Source organism: Pituophis catenifer, unplaced genomic scaffold (assembly GCF_029215685.1).
Source record: "Pituophis catenifer annectens isolate HBS135680 unplaced genomic scaffold, rPitCat1.0.hap2 SCAF_25, whole genome shotgun sequence".
NCBI lineage: Eukaryota > Metazoa > Chordata > Lepidosauria > Squamata > Colubridae > Pituophis > Pituophis catenifer.
The window spans coordinates 299,837-319,522 of NW_027256905.1; the positions used below are offsets into that span (position 1 = coordinate 299,837).

Below are 19,686 nucleotides of genomic sequence, written 5' to 3' on the forward strand. Positions count from 1 at the left end.
CAAGAATAACATTCTGAGGTATCCCTGGCCCTATCCTGGAAATCCACCCTCTTTGTGGGTCTAGGGTCACCTTTGGCTAGTTGGCGTTCCCTCCTCAGAGTGTCCTCTGCAACGAGCTGACTGGTCAGTGCGCCTAGTGTGAGGTATTGCAAGCTGAGGCTATTTAGTTGGGTCATGAAGCTGTCCCAGCTGCTATCAAGAGAGTTTATGATTATGCTTATCATGCTCTCTTCAGTGATGATTTCCCCCCTCTGCATGAGTTCTGCCCTTGCAGCATTCATCTTTAAGATGTGCTCACTCATGGGACCCCTGCCTTATGCTTGGTGGAGTGGAACTCCCTAGATAGTCTAGTGGTAGTGGCTCTGCTTTGGCTATAAAACAGGTTACATAGTTTTTGCATAATATCATAAACAGTTAGATTGTCCTCAATAGATGGATACATAGCAGATGGAATGGAGGTTAACATGATGCAAAATGCCCTGTGATGAATGCAGTCAATTTCCAGTGACCAGGGCTTTTGGGGAGGTCTGTTAGCTAGGAACAGTGCATTCTCTCTCATGAGAGCAACTCTTAATTGTTGGCTCCATTCTATAATATTACCCCCATCTAACTGCAATTTTGGCAAATTGGTATAATTTGCCCCAGAAATATTAGTAAGGTTACTTACTGGGGGGAGCTGTCCATGGTCCAAAATGTGATTAAACTCACAATAAGGCTTTGGGATGTCTGTGGCCATTCTGTACTTGCTTGGATCTATGTAACTTGCTTCTCTTGTTACAGGCAGGTACTGGGCATGCGCGAAGCTCATTCCGCGCTGGAGTCCATCAGGTGAGGTTCCTGTTGCTGGAGCTCCCAGGCCTAGGCCTAGGCCTGTCGGTGGGAGGCTGGACCCGCCCCCAGTGGGTCCGAAGATTCCTCCTGAAGGTGGACACCACTGCTGGATGGCCGGATCCCCGACGAAGAAGGGCAGAAGGTGAGGAGGCGACGCGGTCGCAAGTCGAGGACTTTCGCGGGTCGGCGGCGCGGCAGCAGCGGAGGTCGTAGGTTGAGGATTCCCTGCACCCAGCGGCTCGGCGGTAATGGCGGCGGCGGCGGCAGATCCTCCCTCGTGGTCGCTGGTCCCTGGTCGCGTGGACTGGCCTGATGGATGTCGTGGCGTTGGTGAGTAGCCGGTTCTTCTCTTCTCCCTCGGGCCTCGCGTTGTCGGTGTAGCGGGTGGTGAGTTCGAGTTCTGCGGTTGATTCTTCCTGCAGGTGGGCGGTCTTTTGTGCCGGTTGTTGGTGTGTGCGGTGTTTTTAGTTGGCTGTGACTCGGTTGCCTGGTCTTTGTTGGTTGTCCTGGCCTTCTTGTGCTTTCCAGGATTTTTCTTTGATTTATTGAATGCCGCAGGAGGCTCGAAAGCAGAGCCTAGGGCAGCGGTGATGGTCTCGATTGCCTTTTGCAATTCGAGATCGGTAGGCGTTTTTCTTTTTGTTATTGTGATCTCTTCGTGGTCGCTTTCAGAGTCGGGCTCTTCGTAGTCGCTTTCTGAGTCCCCCTTGTCTGTTTCGGGGTTCGGGCATTTTTGCGCCAAGGGATTCAAATCCTGGCTTCCCATTGGCTGGTGCTCGTCCCAAGATGGCCGCCGGGAAGGGGGCGCGGAAATGGATTCTGCCGGCTCAGGATCATCGGGTTGGGGTGGCTTACCCTTTTTTGCTGGCTTTTCTTTTTCGGTGGTCTTTGGGGCCTCAATCGCTGCTTCTTGTTGCTCAAAGAGGCTTTGAAGGTCCGCGATGAGGTTTTCTTTGTCGCTGCTTCCCTCCATCAGTTTCAGGATGGAGAGTTTGAATTTATTCATTTTCTGTGCTGTTTCTTCTTCGGGGGCGGTGATTTCCTTGGATGGCCCCTCTTCATCTGATTGTGAGTCCAGGCTGGAGTCCTGCTCGCTTCCAGCTTCTGTCTCCTCCATGGCTGTGGCTTTGGTTGCAAGCTTCTCAGCCATCTTCTTGGTAAGAGCTCTGGTCTGTGCTCTGTTTGCTTCTTCAGGGTAGGTGTTGGGTTCAGTCATTGTCTGGAGTTATGGGCAACCGACCTCTGCTACCATTTTGTTAAAAGCTGGACCTAGCCCAATAACTCAAAGACAGACTCCAATTCTTTTCTGTAGCTTTATTATTGATCTGTTGGTACTGGAGGTTACTGACCTTGTACCTTTCTCTTTCAGGTATACATCTGGAATCATCTGTGGACCATGTGGTCGGACCTTTTGTACCCAGGAGGAGGGGCTAAGAGGTAAGGAGTGGTTACAGGGATTATGGGATATGTGGTTAGTTAACCCTTGAAGGTCCGGGTGATCAGGGAGATATAGTAGTTAGGCATTTATCATGACATGCTGTTTCCCAACTGAAAAGGACTACAACTGCTCAGATTCCTTTGCGCACTCCCCCAGATGTATTGGTTTTGTAATTGTGTTTTTAAGATCTTAGGAGGACGATCCTGGATCCACTGGATGAGACTGATACCAGGTAACAAAAAACTGACAGGCCATTGACGCGGAAGTTTAAGAAGAACACGCCCTGCTGAGTCCTACCGGCAACGGGCTCTCAACGCACGGTGGTGATCATCAGCCCTGCTGAATCACTCCGGAAGCTGATTCTCATTGCACGGCGGAAGATTTGTAAAGAGGACAACTGCCTTCACATTGTACATATACATATTATTAGCTTTAATATAACACTTTCTTACACATGCTAATGTCATTAGAAGTTTGGGAGTACGTTTTGTGGGTACTTGTTTTTCTAATCTTGCTAGTAATTTTGTTTTACATATATATAAGGAACGGTTTTGTGGTAGACCTAGGATTTTTATTGCTACTCCTGTTTCCCAAACCACATGCACCACTAACCCTTTCCCTGACGTAGTGAGCTTCACACCATAGTTGATTATGATTTGTTTATGGCTTTGGACATTATTCGCACTAGGACTCTCAAGTGAACATAAGATGAACATTGATTCCCCAAGTAGAGACACTTTAGGTCAAGTTCGCTACCGCCAAAAACGCATTGTCTATGCACGGGGTTCTTACTTTAGACCTAAGTCAACTCAACCACCTAAGGTTGCACTATTGACATTCCCAACTGAGGGGGGAATAGATAAGGAAAATGGGCCTATACAACAATTGCATAGAGGAGACTATATATCACGGATTTTGGAATAAAGTCAAGATCTTGTTAAACAGTATGACCCTACCCTAGGTCAGAAATGCTGCTTATGTTTTATCTGCTAGCCCTGCATCTTATCATGCTGTTCCTGTCAAACCACAACTCTGGGTTAGAACAAAGGCTACCAGAAATAAACTTTAAGAAGGGAAAGTGGGGTGGATGGAATCTGTCCAAGACCATTTCAACCTTCAGAATTTCCGCTCTGGTTCAACTTAAAGTCCAAATCAGATTTGTGTATCCTTTTTCCATCTGGAAATACTACCTCTCGATATGTTTTTTGAAGGACCAATTCTCAGAGATAAACAGAAGGACCCCTCACTGGAAGTCCCATTGCAACCACTGGCAGGAATGTTTGTGGCAGGGACTTAGGGGTCTGGACTAATGCAAGGAACTACTGAGTGCATGCCTTTTCCATAAATCTTCTTATGTGGAAAGGATGCATATTTGTGTTTACCAACACACTGGACAGGAACATGTAACAAATCAGGTGTGGTCAGAGAAATTGCCAAGGAATTGAAGGATAGGGCTTCCAAGATAGGTCAGAGGTTATAAACAACTGACATGTGGTTTTCTTGGTTGCCTGGATCCGGGTGAATTAATATGGCTGTGGCAGGCATAGCTTTTATTCCTTGTGCAATCCCTATGCTGAAACATCTATAAATAAGAACAGTAAAGGAGATTCAAGTTGAAAAGGAACTAGCTTTGATAGAACATTTTCTTAATCAACTTGGTCCATATCCTGTGGAAGAACATAAAGATTCTGAGGCAGACCCATATGAGGAAATGGAACCTGTAGAAAAAGGTAGAGAATCTCCCCAAGAATCAAGAGAGTAGAAAAACAATCAAGAACTACCTATCCTTTACTTTTATTAATTATCTTTTGTTAGACCCTATATATGGTAGATTTGTTTATTGGAATCTTGTATACTCAGAAGTTAAACTTATATGAGAATAGTGAAAGTTTCTGCATTGAAAAACTTTCAGAGGGGGGAATAATGTAATGAAGCGGGCTCTGATGGATGACCACTGGATAACTTTCTATTCACTCTATTCTAAAAAGCAATGCATCCGGCTGGAAAGAGTACAAACTCAGCCAAGGTCCTTTTGGTTCCTCTAGGAGGCCTCTAAGTTGTCAGAAGAAAGGAACATTCTAATGACATACATCTTAAAGGTTGGTTAGGTCAAGGGGATCCACATGAGTTAAAAGTTGTCCATCATTAAAAGATAAAAGAGATGCTTCAGTAATCTACAAAAAGAATTATGACTGTTTTGCAAAGAAACTCTGTAATGTCAATTAAAATTGATAAATGTATAGGACCATATGAACTGCTAACTTCAAAGAAATCCTTTGTCTAGAAGGGTATAAAACCATTGTACCTAATTCCTGTCTTTGTTCAACGCTTCATGTACAGAGCCTTGAACCTATTGCGCAATATATATATAAAATCTGTCTCTGATCAACCCAAAAGTTGTGTTTGTCTTATTAAATCCACAACAGATCGGCCCAGGAAGCTCTTTGGGGGCCCCGAAGCCTCTGGATCCAGGGGGGGAGGAAGGTGGGAGCCTGGATGGAGACCATGGGAGAGAAGCCGGAGAGGCTCTTCCTCCTGCGAGGCTCCTCTTCAGCCGAGACTCACCTCCGCCCAGTGTGGGGAAAGGTCCCCCCGGCCTCCCTGAGAGGAAAGCAGCCCCAGCCGCCCCTGCCCCCCTCCCCTGGGCCTCTCCTGGGCTCCCGTCTCTCTCTGGCCCCCTCCCCTCTGGGCCCCACCAGGCTCCAGGGAGACATGGCAGAGACCCTCCAGGAGGAGAGGAGCCCCTTCCCAGGCCTCCGCCTGGCCTTCTACCCAGAGCCTGAGAGGAGAACCTGGGATGGGGACCCTCCTCTCCCTTCAGATCAGCCCCCTCCCCAATTCTCCCTTCTGGGCAAAGGGGGACGTCTCCACCTTCCTCATCCAGAGAAGAGACACAATCCGTGAACAATGGATCCCAATGAACCAGGGACTCAGGTGCCCCAAGAGCAGCTTCAAAGCACTCAGAGGCTTTTTAGGGAAGGGGGCTTCACCCCACAGCCTCAGAGATGGGAACGTCATAGGGGTCCCACTTTTCAAAATCAGCTCCAATTTATGAAGTTCTGATATAAAAGAAAAGCCCAAACAGGCCCCACTCTTCACCTTAAGCAGAATCCAAGGGGACTGAATCCTTCCTTGGCATTAAGAAAAAAGGCAGCACAAGAGTTAAGGGTCATCAACCTAGAGTGGCACCAAACTCCAAACTTCTGGCTGACCTTCTCCAGCAGACTCTGGAGACAAGAGACCCGGTTGAAGGACAGCAGAGGCCAATTCCCTTGTTATTGGACTATCTTTCTCAAGCATCACTTTCCTAAAACATCCTGACAGGAAGGACCACAACCACGACAGGAATTGACCCCAGGAGTGTAGTTGTGGCTTTTCACAAACAACTTTTTCTCCATCCTCTCCTCTGCACATGGAGCCCAGAAGAAGCTCAGGATCCCAAGAGGAGAAGTTGCTTCTCCCTGTAATTAATAATGATTATCTGGGCCTTGGAGATCTCCATACCTGTGATAGAGAGAGCAGATTGAAGCCATATGCAAAGGATCTTGTATCAGAAAAGGATAAATTTGTCAAGCTCTGTGGGAACAAGTTTTGGGACAGGCAGGATCTGTGCTCTTGATTGTACCTTTTTCTCCTTTCCAGGTGAAGCTGAGTGTTTCTCTGTTTATGTCAGGAAAGTTGCTGGCATTTCCATTTTCTGAAAGTGCTTTGAATTCTCCCAACTGTTCCTGCTGTGGGTGTTAGAAACAAGAAGAGGATTAATAAAGCTCCATGAATTATGGACCTCCTGCTTCTGCTTCTGATGCTGCTTTTGTCCCATCCAGTCTCTGGGAAGCTAAGAAGGAAATGCCGTCTGAGTTTGGAGCACCAGGATGGAAAACAACCATGGAACTTTTACAGACCAGGAGACCATCTCATTGGTATGGTCTCAACTGAAACACTAACATCACCTATAATGTTGCCTTTCCACAGGGCTCCTTCTATACCTTCTCATGCGTAAGTCATTCAGGGTGATGGAGTTGCATCCCCTCCATTTGCATTCTAACACTCTCCTTCTTTTTTGTCTTATTTCACTTACTTTTATATTATAGGACTTGTCTAATTTCCTGAATGATTTTGATTTCTATAATTTGCCTCCTTTTTTAATTTGTAGAAAAGACTCAAATCCAAAGATGGGGTTAAAAAATCTGAAGGCAATCCAGATTATTTTCCTCTTCCTGTTCACTCCTGAGTTCATCACTTGAATTCATTTTGTTTAAAGGAGGGACTGAAACAGTTGTAGTTGCCTCTGCCCAGCCCATTCCCAGATTTCTATAACCAATTATTGGTTTTGATCAATATCGGCTTAGGAGTAGGCTTGTGGAGGCAAAAAGAAATAAATTCTTTTAAAAAGTTTGTTGTTACTGTTGATAATAACTTGAACATTTTTCTACAGTATGGCTTCTTACCGTTTTATATACACCCTACCGTTCATTTTCAACATTCAAGGGGTCAACAAGAACTCCCAGCTCCTGCACAACCTCACACTGGGCTACAACCTCCATGACAACTATTTGAACACTTTACGCACTTCAGATGCCTTGCTGGATATGCTCTCCACTGGAGAAGCCAATGTCCCCAACTACAGCTGTGGAAGGAAGGAGAACCTCCTGGCTCTTCTTGATGCAGCTAACAGGGAAATCTCCATCCAGGCATCCACATTAGCAGCACGTTACAAAGTCCCACAGGTTTGTGTGTGTTTTTTCTCTCTCTGGTAAAGTGAGTGGTGGGTGAGCAATAGATGCAACCATGTCTTCTCCATGGAATTCAAGAGCTGCTTTTCTTCATATTAGCAAACATGTCAGTTATGTTTTTTTCTCTTACGTTCTTGTTCAAATTTCTCATACAAAGCCTGAAAAGCAATAAGGTCATTGAAGAGGATTTTCTCCCAGCTATTCAAAAAATATCCTATTTGTGGATAAACTATTGGCATGCTTTTTCACATAGATATAACACCTGCCATATTCATTGTATTCAAGCTGGCAATAGTAGCATCTCTCTATCTATATTTAAAAATGGAATAAAAAGGAATCTAGCAATTACAAGCCAGTTAGACTAATAGATATTGTGGCTGAAATATATTGCTTGTTCCTCTTGAGTAAATTTGAGATTGGGTGGAACAAAAGTAAATTCCTTGCAGAAGAACAAAAAGGTTTAAGTAGAGTAAAGAGTTTCATAAAGTTGTATAATAATCAATCAATTAATAATCTAATATTGTCAACATTAGTTTTGAAGTATCTAATTACACAGTATGTCAGTCGGGTAAACCAGTTTTCTAGCTTTTATAGATGTTAGTGCAGCAATATTTTGGGTACAATAAATTATAGGTGGAAATGTGGAAATTTTTTTAAAGTGAATTATTTTGAAATGTTTTTAAGAGAGGAGTAAAATATTTTATGTTGGTTATTAGATGTGATTTAAAAGAAACATTGATTTGATTTGGGTCTTTGAGGTAAGGAAAATATATGAAATACTGATTGTTAAAATGATAAGTGAATATTATAAAGACCTGTTTAGATTTGGAGTTTTAGGGTGATTACATAGTAGAATGTCAAATGTTAGAATAAGATGCTAGATGGAATGATAAAAATTGGGTTTAGATTTGTTCTTTTTTTTCCCTTTTTTTTTCTTTAAGATGTTAATGGATGAAATATGGAATTTATACTTATGTTTTTTTAATTTTTTTTAATTTTATCAAGTTACATAATATTACAATTCTACTAGCATCGGTTAAGCAGTGTTTGTACATATATACAGGATATATACATGGTGTCTCTTAAATTACTTATTCCTTTTAGTGATCACACCATCCCTTAGTCCTTCCTTTATTTTATCATCCATCCATTTATACTACCCTTCCCATACCGTATAGTAATCCGAATTTTCATCCTCATTTATCTCATAAGTTAGTTTACTCATCTTTGTGCATTCAAATACTTTTCTAATTATATGCTCTTCTGGTGGTAATCCCTTTTCTTTCCAATATTGTGCATATATCAGTCTGGCAGCTGTAGTAATGTGTATTATTAGATACCTCTTTTTTTTGCCGTAGGCCCTTTTTAATATTCCCAGGAGAAATGTTTCCGGTGCCAAATCAATGTCTTCTCCAACTATTTCTTGTATCCATTTCCGAATCTTTTTCCAGTATTTCATCGCTTCGGGGCATGTCCACCACATATGGAAGAAGGTACCCTGTCGGTGGCCACACTTCCAACAATTTGAATTTGTATTTGGGTAAATTCTGGCTAATCTTGCAGGGGCTAAATCTCACCTGTATAGCATTTTATATTGATTCTCTTTATACGTTACTGCTCTAGTCAATTTAAAGTTCTTATTCCAGATAGTTTCCCAATCATTCAAATTTATACTATGCCCAATGTTCTTTGCCCATGCAGTCATTTGATTTTTAACCACCTCCTCCACCCTATCGTATTCTAATAAATAATTGTATAATTTGGCCAACATTTTTTTTCCCGTTCCCATCAAAACCTTATCAAATCCATTTGATCCTATTTCTATACCGAATTCCTCCTTATTTTTTTGATATCTAGACCACCAGTCACTTACTGGTGTAAGTATGGCCACCAGTCAATATGAATACCTTGTTCTCTCAAAGAATCCTTGGATTTGAGATTTCCTCCGCCATCCAGAATGTCCTTATATCTACACATTTTCTCCATTCCCAGCATATTGGGATGTAGCAAGGCCTCCATTATAGAGAGCCACTTCAGGACTTTCATATATTGCCGTTGCCTAATCTCAGTCCAAGTTTGTATTAGCGTGTCCCTAATTTTGTGCCTATGAAAGTATGTTTCCCCCCCCCCTATCTTTATCCCATAGGTAAGCGTGCCACCCTCTCTGCAAATTGTGGCCTTCCAGAGTTAGGATTCTTTTGTTTTCTAAGATGACCCATTCCCTTATCCACACTAAATTAGCTGCCTTATAATATATTTCCCAATCAGGGAGTCCGAAACCCCCCCTGCTCCTTTTTTCCTGTAAAATTCTAAGTGAGATTCTAGGTTTCCCCCCCACGCAGATGAATTTCCTAATATATTTATTCAATTCTGGAAAAAAAAAATGTCCAAATTTACCGGTATGGTTTGGAACATATAACTTATGTTATACCGGATCAAACCCTTGCTCTAAAAAGATGTGTTTTATGTTTTATGCTTAAAAATAAATAAAAGATTTTTTTTTAAAAAAAAGGTTTAAATAGAGTAAAGAGTTTCATAAAGTTGTATAGTAATCAGTCAATTAATAATCTAATATTGTCAACAGATTAGTTTTGAAGTATCTAATTACACAATAGGTCAGTCGGGTAAACCACAGTTTTCTAGCTTTTATAGATGTTAGTGCAGCATTTGACACAAAGAGCAGATCAATATTATGGAGGAAATTGATTGCCTGGAAAATGTAACTAGCCTGTTGGCCCTGATCCAAGCCCTTGTTTGAGAGGGAGGTTGGGGCTCAATGGAGCCACGAGAAAAAGGATCGATACTTACCAAGGGGTAACACAGAAGAATGAATATTTGAACCCTTGTTTTTCAGTCTGGATATTAATGACTTACCAGGACTAAGGAAGGATTCTCATGTATATGGCTAAATTGCTAAAATATTTACTTATTTAGCATAGGGTAAAAGTATAATTAGCCAGGAGTCTACAATGTTAGTATATAGTATTTGTTTCGCTGCCAAAGAGTGCGAGTCCATTCAGTTTGTGCCCATGAACTTCTCCAGGGTTCACCACAGGGGGTGAACCAGGCCAAGCCTGATTTTTGGGGTGGGCGTAAATATGCACCCTCCCCAAAAATAAGCCCTAGTGATAGGATGGGCATGGCCAGCACAGGAGACAGCCCTTCCCTTCCGCCGATCACCTCAGGGCTTCTCGGCGAGTTCGAAAAGTTTGATTGAACTCGCAAGGTTTTATTTTAACCCTACAAAATGTTTGCCTGCAGACAAGAGACACACGACAGAGCTGCAAGGCAGGTAAGACGCGCATCTTGTGTCTCCCCAGTCCCTGGTGAGGGGGGGAGAAGAGACAGAAAGAGGAGCAAGCCATGTCTCGCTCCACGTGTGTTGCTTCTCCCCCGCCCCAGCATTTAACATCCAGCTGCCTGCAATTACTGCGAATTCAATTCTCACCAGGCTCAAGGTCGACTCAGCCTTCCATCCTTTCTAAGGTGGGTAAAATGAGGACCCAGTTGTGGGGGCAATAAGCTGACTTTGTATAAATATACAAAAGGATGAAGGCTATTGCTGAGCACATTGTAAGCCGCCCTGAGTCTTCGGAGAAGGGCGGCATATAAATCAAATTTTAAAAAAAAGAAAACCCGGGGAGATTCCCACCTGGATTCCCACTCTTCAGAGCTGAAGAACCTGGACGACTGAGAATCTCCATAGACATGTGGGTCTGATGACAATAAGTTGTGATACAGAAATATGTCTTTTTATTCTTATTCTTTTTTATTTAATTTGTTTCTTGGGCTCCGTTTTTATATACAGTGTTGTTAACACTGTGCTTAATATTCTGTTTCTTGATATGGCATAATTGCTAATCAACAATAACATATTTAATTTGTTCATCAATACCAAGTTTAATTTATTAAAAAATGAAGTTTTGGACTTTATCTGACCCCCAGTATAACACAAATTTCTTCATTGCTTTTTCAGATCAGTCATACAATTGTTTCAGAGGCTCTGAGTGATAAAAGTCATTTCCCCTTTTTCCACCAAATGCTCCCCAAAGAAGGATTCCACTACCCAGCAATTGTCCCACTGCTCCTCCATTTCAGATGGACCCTGATTGGCCTCTTTGCTTCAGACACAGAGAAGGGAGAGAATTTCATGAGGATTTTTCCTCCTGTGCTTGTCAGGAATGGAATTTGTGTGGTTCTATCACAACTGTTCTCAACAACTGGATATACAGCATCCCTCAGGGATTCCCTCTCTAAGTGGAGACAAGTCGAGGTCTTTGTTCACTTCATAGAAAATGTTTCCATTTGGGAGAGAATTCTTCCTTTCCATTTAGCACTTATGCGTCTGCCAGGACCCATTGAAGGGAAAGTCTGGATCTATACAGTTGTGGGAAGATTAAGATTGGAAAAGCACAGACTTTTCAAATACGTCCATAGCATTTGGACCTTTTCTTTTGTGGTAAAAGAAAGGCCAAGAGATTCTGCCTTTGAACCCCATTTCTTTGTGGAAAGAAAGTTTCAAGATCTTTATTTTCTCTGTTCTCTTTCAAAGAACGTCTTTTCTGTCAAAGGCCGCAGACGATGCACCCAGAAAGCCCCACTGGAGATCCAGGACAAAAAGAACAGAAAAAGGATCGCAAATCGTTACCTTTTCTACAGTCTCATTCAGACTCTGGTCCAGGCCTTGAACGCTGCCTATTCCTCCAGATGGAGGAGGGGAAGGAAGGAGGGCGAAGGGAGGTTGGGGGCTCCAAGGCTGCAGCCGTGGCAGGTATGGGGGTCCTGATATTGTGGGATGTGAAGAGTTGCTTCTAAAATAATGTTTCATTACAGCTTCCGCTTCTGCGTAATACATAAAGAAAATAAGGAACTAGAATATTAAGGAATTTTTTGAAAAACTAGTTAAAATGGTATTGTTCTTAGAGTGAACAAAGTGGTTCAGAAAAGTCTAGAAAGAAAAGGGGGGGAGGGATTTCTGAGCAAGAGCTTAATGGACACATTTCAAAATATAACCAATTTATGCAAAAGAACAATGGAAAGTTACTGATGCAGAATCACACCAGGCCATGGAGACAGGGGGTTGCTGGGGAAAATAAGGCCAGGAGTTGAACAGGAGCTCCGGATAGGCCGAGAGCTTGCTAGTCCTTCAGCCAATAGAGAAGCAGGACAGGGTTGAGTGACGGGAGGAAGGGCATAAAACCTCTTGCATGCTTTGATCCGGGTCTACCTGGTGGATTTGAATTGAAAAGAATTTTTTATTGGCCAAGTGTGATTGGACACACAAGGAATTTGTCTTGGTGCATAGGCTCTCAGTGTACATAAAAGGAAAAGATACGTTCATCAAGAATCATAAGGTCGAACACTTAATGACTATGATTATAACCCTATGACTATCATTAAGTGTTGTGATATGGTAGAACCTAGAATTTTGAAGGTCTCTACTGTGGATACTGTGTTGTCTAGTATTGTGAGAGGTGGAAGTATGGGAGGGTTTCTCCTAAAGTCTACCACCATTTCTACGGTTTTGAGTGTGTTCAGTTCCAGATTGTTCCGGTCGCACCACGAGGCTAGTTGTTCAACCTCCCGTCTGTATGTGGATTCATCATTGTCTCGAATGAGGCCAATCACTGTTGTGTCACCTGCGAACTTCAGTAGTTTAACAGATGGATCCTTAGAGATGCAGTCATTGGTATACGGAGAGAAGAGAAGTGGGGAGAGCACACAGCCTTGGGGTGGTTGGGGGGCTGTGCTAATTGCAGATGCTTTGATAAACTTTTGCTCCTTTTGGGTACCAGATTGCCTCCCTTGCTTTATTGCTGGTTTCCTATTTCTAACAATATGGATCCATCAAACTTAGATCCTTCAGAGAAGGAACCCAAAGGAGAAGGAGGGGAACCTTCTCAACCACATTGGGCTTCAGAAAGTCAACAGTTGGGCCAATCTGATTGCTGGAGACATCATCTTCTTTTGGTTCTAAACACAGTTAATTTTAAAAGGATGCATGCATTTTTAAATACACTCATGTCTTTATGGGTTTGTGATTCGCATAGTTGAATTTTACCTTTATAACTTTGAAGGACACTTTGAGACCATCTAGCCCAACCCCTCCTCTCTGCAGGAGTCCCAGTCAAAGCTTCTCTGACTGACGGCTGCTCAGTCTTTGCCTCCTCAGTGAAGGGGAGGCTGAACTTCTCTGCTTTGAGGGCTCAGCTCTGAAATGGCTCCTCTTTTCAGGGTCTTTTTCCTCTCCTTCAGCCAGAATCTCCTCCCTTCTGCCTGAGCTCATTTCCCCATTTCCCCCACCTCCCTCTGGAACAACATGGAGGAGATCTGGAGTTTCTGGGCAACTTCTTCCAGTTATTGGAAGAGGCAGAATGGGATTTACGACCACAGTTGAGCTCACCATTTCTGTTGCTAAGCAAGATGATTGTTAAGTGGGTTTTGCTCTATTTTATGACTTTCTTGCCTTTTCTTCTTAAGTGAATCATCGCAGTTGTTAACATGGTTGTTAAGTGAATCTGGCTTCCCTGTTGATTTTGCTTGTCAGAAGTCGCAAAAGGAGATCAGGCGACCCTAAAACGCTGCAACCATCATAAGTGGATGCCAAGAATTCAGATGTTGATCACCTGGAGACCCTGGGGATGCTGCCATGATCCTGGGAAAATGATCAGTGCCGTTGTAACTTTGAAATGGTCACTAAATGAACCATTTTTCATAATCAACCTGATGTTTTCCAGGCGTTTATGAATAATCTTTTTTTGCTATGATTCATTTTATTTATCATCTTCTCTAGAATGTCCCCTATAATTTACCAATTGCATCAATTATATTTTGTTAATATATATTTTGCCAATATAATGGTTGAGCAATTTGCTGAACTTTTGTTTTATTTATGAAGGTAGTAACGCCTATTTTTCTAAATGTATATTTTGATGTTAGACAGCTGTAGAAAAAAGATTCAAATGTGTAAAGGCTAAATGGGATTTTTTAAAAAAGCTTTCAGATGTTAAACTTCCTGGATGTTCCCCTTCTAGTTCCATCCTTTCCTGCAGAAGAATCAGTTTTGCAATATTTCTGAGAGGGAACTCTACTTGGATCAAAATGGAGATGTAGCAGCAGATCTGGCAATTGTGAGCTGTTTGATTCTCCCCAAGAGGGATCCCATCAAACTTCGAATGGGGACTTTGAAAAGACAGAGACCTAATATCCACCAAGGAGCTCTTTCACAGCTAAAGTTGCTCAACAAGGTGGGAGAAATTTTGGGGTCTTTCCTCTTTTTTCTAAAGATTTGGGACCCATTTCATGTGGACTAAGCCCAGTTTCCAGGGTCCATGACCTTCACTGGGAATTGAACATGGGGCGTAGAAACCTTATAGTTTTCTTTCTATAGACCACTTGGGAGCCTTCAGTACTTTAGACCAAGCTGTTCTTCAGCTGCTGTAATACTGAAGACTCTTTGTAGCTGGTTCAACCATGTCCAACCTGGGATGAGAAACCCTCAAGTGCTGGAGGTTGTGTTGTTAAGAGCCTCAGGTTCGCTTGTTCCTTGTCCTGAACGAGCAAAGCAGAAGGGGATTCTGTTGAAGAGTCCCTGAATTGAGGTTTGGACTGAATGAGATGAAATTGGATCATGGCTGGATGGAGCTTCTGGGGATCGAATTGGGAGAGAAGCTTCCTCTTGTCCTGCTTAGGGAAAGGCCATTGGGAAATGGTTCCCTGAAAGGGAAGGTCCATGGTCTGTGATGTGTTTACTGTAAGTAGTCCAGACCTGGTCAAAGGTAGCCATATCTGTCTTTGGGGGGAGCAATTGGCCTTCTGCCCCTAGGAAGGAGGTCCAAGGCTTTCAGTTCACGTAAAATGACAGTGACCAGTGAGAGAATCCCTTGACCAGAAACCTGAAACACAACTTTAGTTCAAAGAAAAGGTCTTCCTGATATCAGAAGTAAGAAGACAGATTGTGACAGAAAATGCTACTTAGATTTGGCCTTTGCTAATTAAGAGGGTTCTTCATCTGAAAATGAATGGCCTTGTTTATCTTGAGTGTTAGCTATCTTCAGTCCCTCTGCATGAAAAGGAGTCTCCAAATTCAACTACTATTAAATGTGGGTCAGTCTTTCCATGCCAGCTGAAGTCTCCTAATTGGAGTTCTTCAACACAAAGGACTTTTTCTTGGATAACTGGATGGGCCTCAGAAATATCCCCGTCTGACCCAGGACTCACACTCATGTCCCCTCTGTTGCAGCCAAAGGTTTGCAATTTAATCTTTTTCAGGGACACCTTCTCATCATCTCCCCTCAATCTCACTACAGTTCTAGAAACTATGCAAAAACCTTCAGTCATAATAAAGGAGAATATTGGTAGCTCAGGACTGACATGAGGGCTCCTTGGTGCTCTCTGAGCTTGCTTGTTTTCTTCCAGGCGTTTCATTACCCAACTAGGTAATATCATCAGCTATAATTTATGAGGAATTTTTGCTTTGTCTCTTAACAGGGAGACTGTTTTGAAATAGTGAACTAGTCCAGAAGAAACCTTTCTAGACCCTACTGGTCAGAAGTTTCCTTTTTAATAACATTTTACTCTACTTAAATAAATCTTTATTAAATAAAATAATTTAATAAATCTTTGACAATGACTGTATTTAAAAATTTACTATGATCATCATCACCATGGATAGATAGATGAAGAGTGGAGGAATGCCTTTTAATACAGTCATGAGGGGGAACCTTTACGTTTGTCACAATGCTTAAATCTTTTCTCAATTCCATCCTTCCAGAATTTATTAAATAGAAAAGTCCTTTATTATTCCAACGTGTTGTGCCAGAAGCAAAAGGGAGGAACTAAAGGAAGAACCTGCCAGGGTCACCTCTCCTACACCTGTTTGGAAGGAGTCAGAAATTTCAAATTTACCTCAGTGAAGACCAGAGGCTACTTGGCTAATATCCATTTCTCCCCCCATTTTCCATGGATGGAGAATCCTCACATTTTCTTTGGCATTCCTTGTTTTTCTGCCTAGTCCCTGCCTCAGTCCAAATGTGTGGAAAGTTGTCATCCTGGATTTGTCAAGAGGGCTCGAGAAGGAGAGCCAGTTTGCTGCTATGACTGCATTCCTTGTCCGGAGGGAACCTTCTCCACTCAGGAAGGTGGGTGACATCAGAGGAAAGGAAGGCCTGGTGGAAATGGATTTATCCGCAGCATTTTGATGAAAGTGCAAATTAAACATGTATTGAAGCTCAACTCTTTTCTTCCTTTTTTAAAAATGCACTAGAAATCCTCGAATTTCATATAATTAGCTACAAATGTATTAGAAAATTATATTATCATTATTTTCTGTGGAATGGTTAAAGAACACATCTTGAAAAATATGGCTGGAATCAGTCCAAAAAAAAAGAGGACTTCTTGAAATGTAAAGGACAGAATATTGAGGAAATATTGCTTTTTCCTTTTCTCAGATACAGAAAAATGCACCAGGTGCCCAGATGATAAATACCCAAATGAGGCCAGAGTCCAATGTATCCCCAAAGTTGTAACCTTCCTGTCTTATGAAGAACTTCTGGGCATCATCCTGGTCTCTTCTGCCCTACTCTTCTTTCTAACAACAAGCCTTGTTTTAATCATCTTCATTAAATACCGAGAAACTCCCATTGTCAAAGCCAACAACCGGGCCCTCTCCTACATCCTCCTGGTCTCCCTCCTGCTTTGCTTCTTGTCTTCTCCTCTCTTCATTGGTCAACCAAGGAAAGCCACCTGCCTTCTCCGACAAATGGTTTTCAGCCTCATCTTCTCAGTTGCCGTTTCTTCTCTCTTGGCCAAAACCATCACGGTGGTGCTGGCCTTCCTGGCCACAAAACCAGGAAACCGAGTGAAGAGATGGTTAGGGAAGAGCTTGGCCAACTCCATCATCCTTTCTTCTTCTGCTGCCCAAATTATCATCTGCTCCATCTGGCTGGGAGTTTCTCCCCCCTTCCCTGACTCTGACCTCCACTCCCAGCCTGGAGAGATCATCCTGCAATGCAATGAAGGGGCCGTTGCCATGTTCTACGTCACCCTCAGCTACATGGGCTTCCTGGCTGCCATCTGCTTCACGGTGGCTTTCCTGGCCAGGAACCTGCCTGGGGCCTTCAACGAAGCCAAGCTGATCACCTTCAGCATGCTGGTCTTCTGCAGTGTCTGGGTGACTTTTGTGCCCACCTACCTGAGCACCAAAGGGAAATCCATGGTGGCTGTGCAGGTCTTCTCCATCCTGGCCTCCAGTGCTGGTCTGCTGGGCTGCATCTTCATCCCCAAGTGCTACATTATCCTTCTGAGGCCAGACCTCAACACAAAGGAGCAGCTCACAGCCAGAGTAAATATAAAAACCTGAGACATAACACCCTAATATTTAAAGGGATTGTAAAATGTTCTTTCATTTGAAAGTACACATTAATTATTTCCTCTTAAATAGTATTCAGGAGTCAAAAAAAAATCTACATGTTTCCAAATGAGAAATGACTGTAATACTTGTATCTTCTTAGCTCAATAAATTTTGCTAAAGAGAAGTAGAAGTCATTCAGAGAAATTTGCTCTTCAGCAACAGGTACTGAATGTGACACCTTATAAAAAATAATTTGGGCACTTTTTCCTACAGCTAAAAGTGTGCGTGAGAGAGAGTGAGGAGGAAAAGAGGCCAGGAGGAAGCTGTGGGAACCAGCCTGGTTGCCTGATCCTCTCCCCGAGAATGCCAGAATGATGTGAAATGCCATGTTTGACTGGCTCTCAGCTGAAGAGGGAAATCTTCATCTCTCTTATATAATTCTTTTTTGATTTCCTCATAAAAACCTCCTTTGCAGAAAGAATTCAGCAGAACAGCTGTCTGTGATTTCATTTTGGGGTTGTTTTTATTTGTTGTTTGGTATTTTACACCAAAATAAAAAAATAAAGTAAATAAAAAGCTAAAGTGTGTAAAGAAATTTCTGCTGTATATTTTTTCTTTCATCAACCAGAGAAATAAAATATCAGTTTTCAGGCTGTTTAATTTTCCACTTTACAATTTGTACGTAAAGCATTTCTTGTCTGGGAAGGGCTGGAGAAGATGCCCAGAGAAAGGGGACCTTGAGACTCTCCCCAGGAGAAGGTTGAGGGGATCCTGTCTAAAGGCAGCCGCATCACTGACCAGGTCACAAACCTTCAATGCTGCATAATATTCATCCAGGTCCGAGAAGGGGGTGAAGTGGGGGGGGGACTTCCTGGTTTCTAGGGAGAGGCACCCATGGAAGCTGTTCTGCTCTCCAACCACACAGATTGCTCTTCAATTGGGAATCAATGTTTAGCTTTCAGAATGGCTCCTAATTGTGAATAATTTGCAAATTCCATTTTAAGGAGCTAAGAAAAGCTCTGATGGATCAGACCAAGATCAGTCTAAGATTCACAGTGACCACACAGATCCCTCTGGTTCTCCCACAAGCAGAAGGCAGAGAGACTTATGGCTTTGCCCAACATGGGACTGGTCTTTTCCCACAATTTCACTTTTCTCCTCCAAACCACACAATATTGGACACTCGGCCATCTCACAGTCTAGGAATCCCCAATTCTGGCATCCCACATTAATCTGAGAAAATATTTTCCATGTTTCACACCTGCAATCAAAAAGCACTAAGGCGGGACTAAAATTCAAGAGTCTCCTGGGTCATGCAGAATGTTTTGAAGAAAAAAATTCAATTCTCTCCACAATTTTTCTTATTGGGTATAGTTAAGGGTTTTACATTGGGTGAAACAAAATTGATATTGTATATGATAACAGCAGCAAGATTGTTGATAGGTAAATATTGGAAAAACGAAGCTTTGCCCACTATTGAGGAATGGACTTTGAAGATGGCCAGTTTTGCAGAGATGGCGAAGATTTCAGCATACTTAAAAGATTGTTCACAAGAGACTTATGAATGGGAATGGAAAAGGTGGATAGAATATGTTCAGAACAAATATCAAACTAGGAAGTATCAAATAGCTTTTATTTGAAAATAATGTATTACAAATATTTTAATGTAATGAAGATAAAAAGAAAAATTATAAGGGGGAGGGAGGGGTTCAAGTTTTATACAAGTTTTATACTAAGGGGGGTTTTCTACCTGATACGAGTATGCTGTGTGGAAGTCTGGGGGGAGGGGAGGGTTAGGGAGGGTTAGGGAGGTTGGGATGTTTGGGGTGGGTGGTGGGGGGGAAAAATGGGGTGAAAATGTAACTGTAAAACTTTTGAAATAAAAAAAAAAAGAGTCTCCTGGGGATTGGCCCAAAGTCACTCGGGAAGATTTCATGCCTGTGGGAAGATTAGAACTCAGAGCCTCCTGGACCTTGGCCCAAACTCCCCCAACTGGCTTTCCTGCCTAAGGCAGAGCTAGAACTCCCAATCTCCCAGTGATTGTCTCAAAGGCGCCCATTTGGATTCTATTCTTGTTGCAATATTTTCAGGATCAGACTCAATAAGATTAGTGAGAGTTAGAGGTTTGAATATATTTTCTTTTATTTACAATAGGCATTCTATATTCACTGAATGTTCACAGATAGAAGCAAGGAAAAGGATGCAGACAGCTCCTTATATATACAATGGGAGGAGCTAGATGTGGGAGTGGTGAATTATGAATACATTAAGGAGTGAAGAATAAATTAACCCCTGATACCCCGTTCATATACTATTTACACATTAGAGAATAA

At 42.4% G+C, this 19,686-nt stretch overlaps 2 protein-coding genes across 2 annotated transcripts in view; one reads left to right on the forward strand and one right to left on the reverse strand.

Moving 5' to 3' along the window:
* Positions 1 to 19,686, reverse strand: part of LOC139326276 (vomeronasal type-2 receptor 26-like) — a 154,167-nt gene that overhangs the window by 39,999 nt on the left and 94,482 nt on the right. The gene's annotated exons all lie outside the window — the stretch shown is intronic.
* Positions 14,735 to 17,728, forward strand: LOC139326278 (vomeronasal type-2 receptor 26-like). The gene is made up of 4 exons (XM_070956434.1): positions 14,735 to 14,755; positions 16,016 to 16,142; positions 16,452 to 17,344; positions 17,627 to 17,728. Exons 1-4 carry the CDS (start codon positions 14,735 to 14,737, stop codon positions 17,726 to 17,728), a joined length of 1,143 nt encoding a protein of 380 aa, XP_070812535.1.

Bases quoted from the DNA above. Each gene is read 5' to 3' on its own strand.
- LOC139326278 (XM_070956434.1), top strand. From the start codon at position 14,735: ATGGTCTGTGATGTGTTTACT. The intron at 14,756-16,015 runs GTAAGTAGTCCA...TTTTCTGCCTAG, and splicing joins TGGTCTGTGATGTGTTTACT to TCCCTGCCTCAGTCCAAATG. The intron at 16,143-16,451 runs GTGGGTGACATC...TCCTTTTCTCAG, and splicing joins AACCTTCTCCACTCAGGAAG to ATACAGAAAAATGCACCAGG.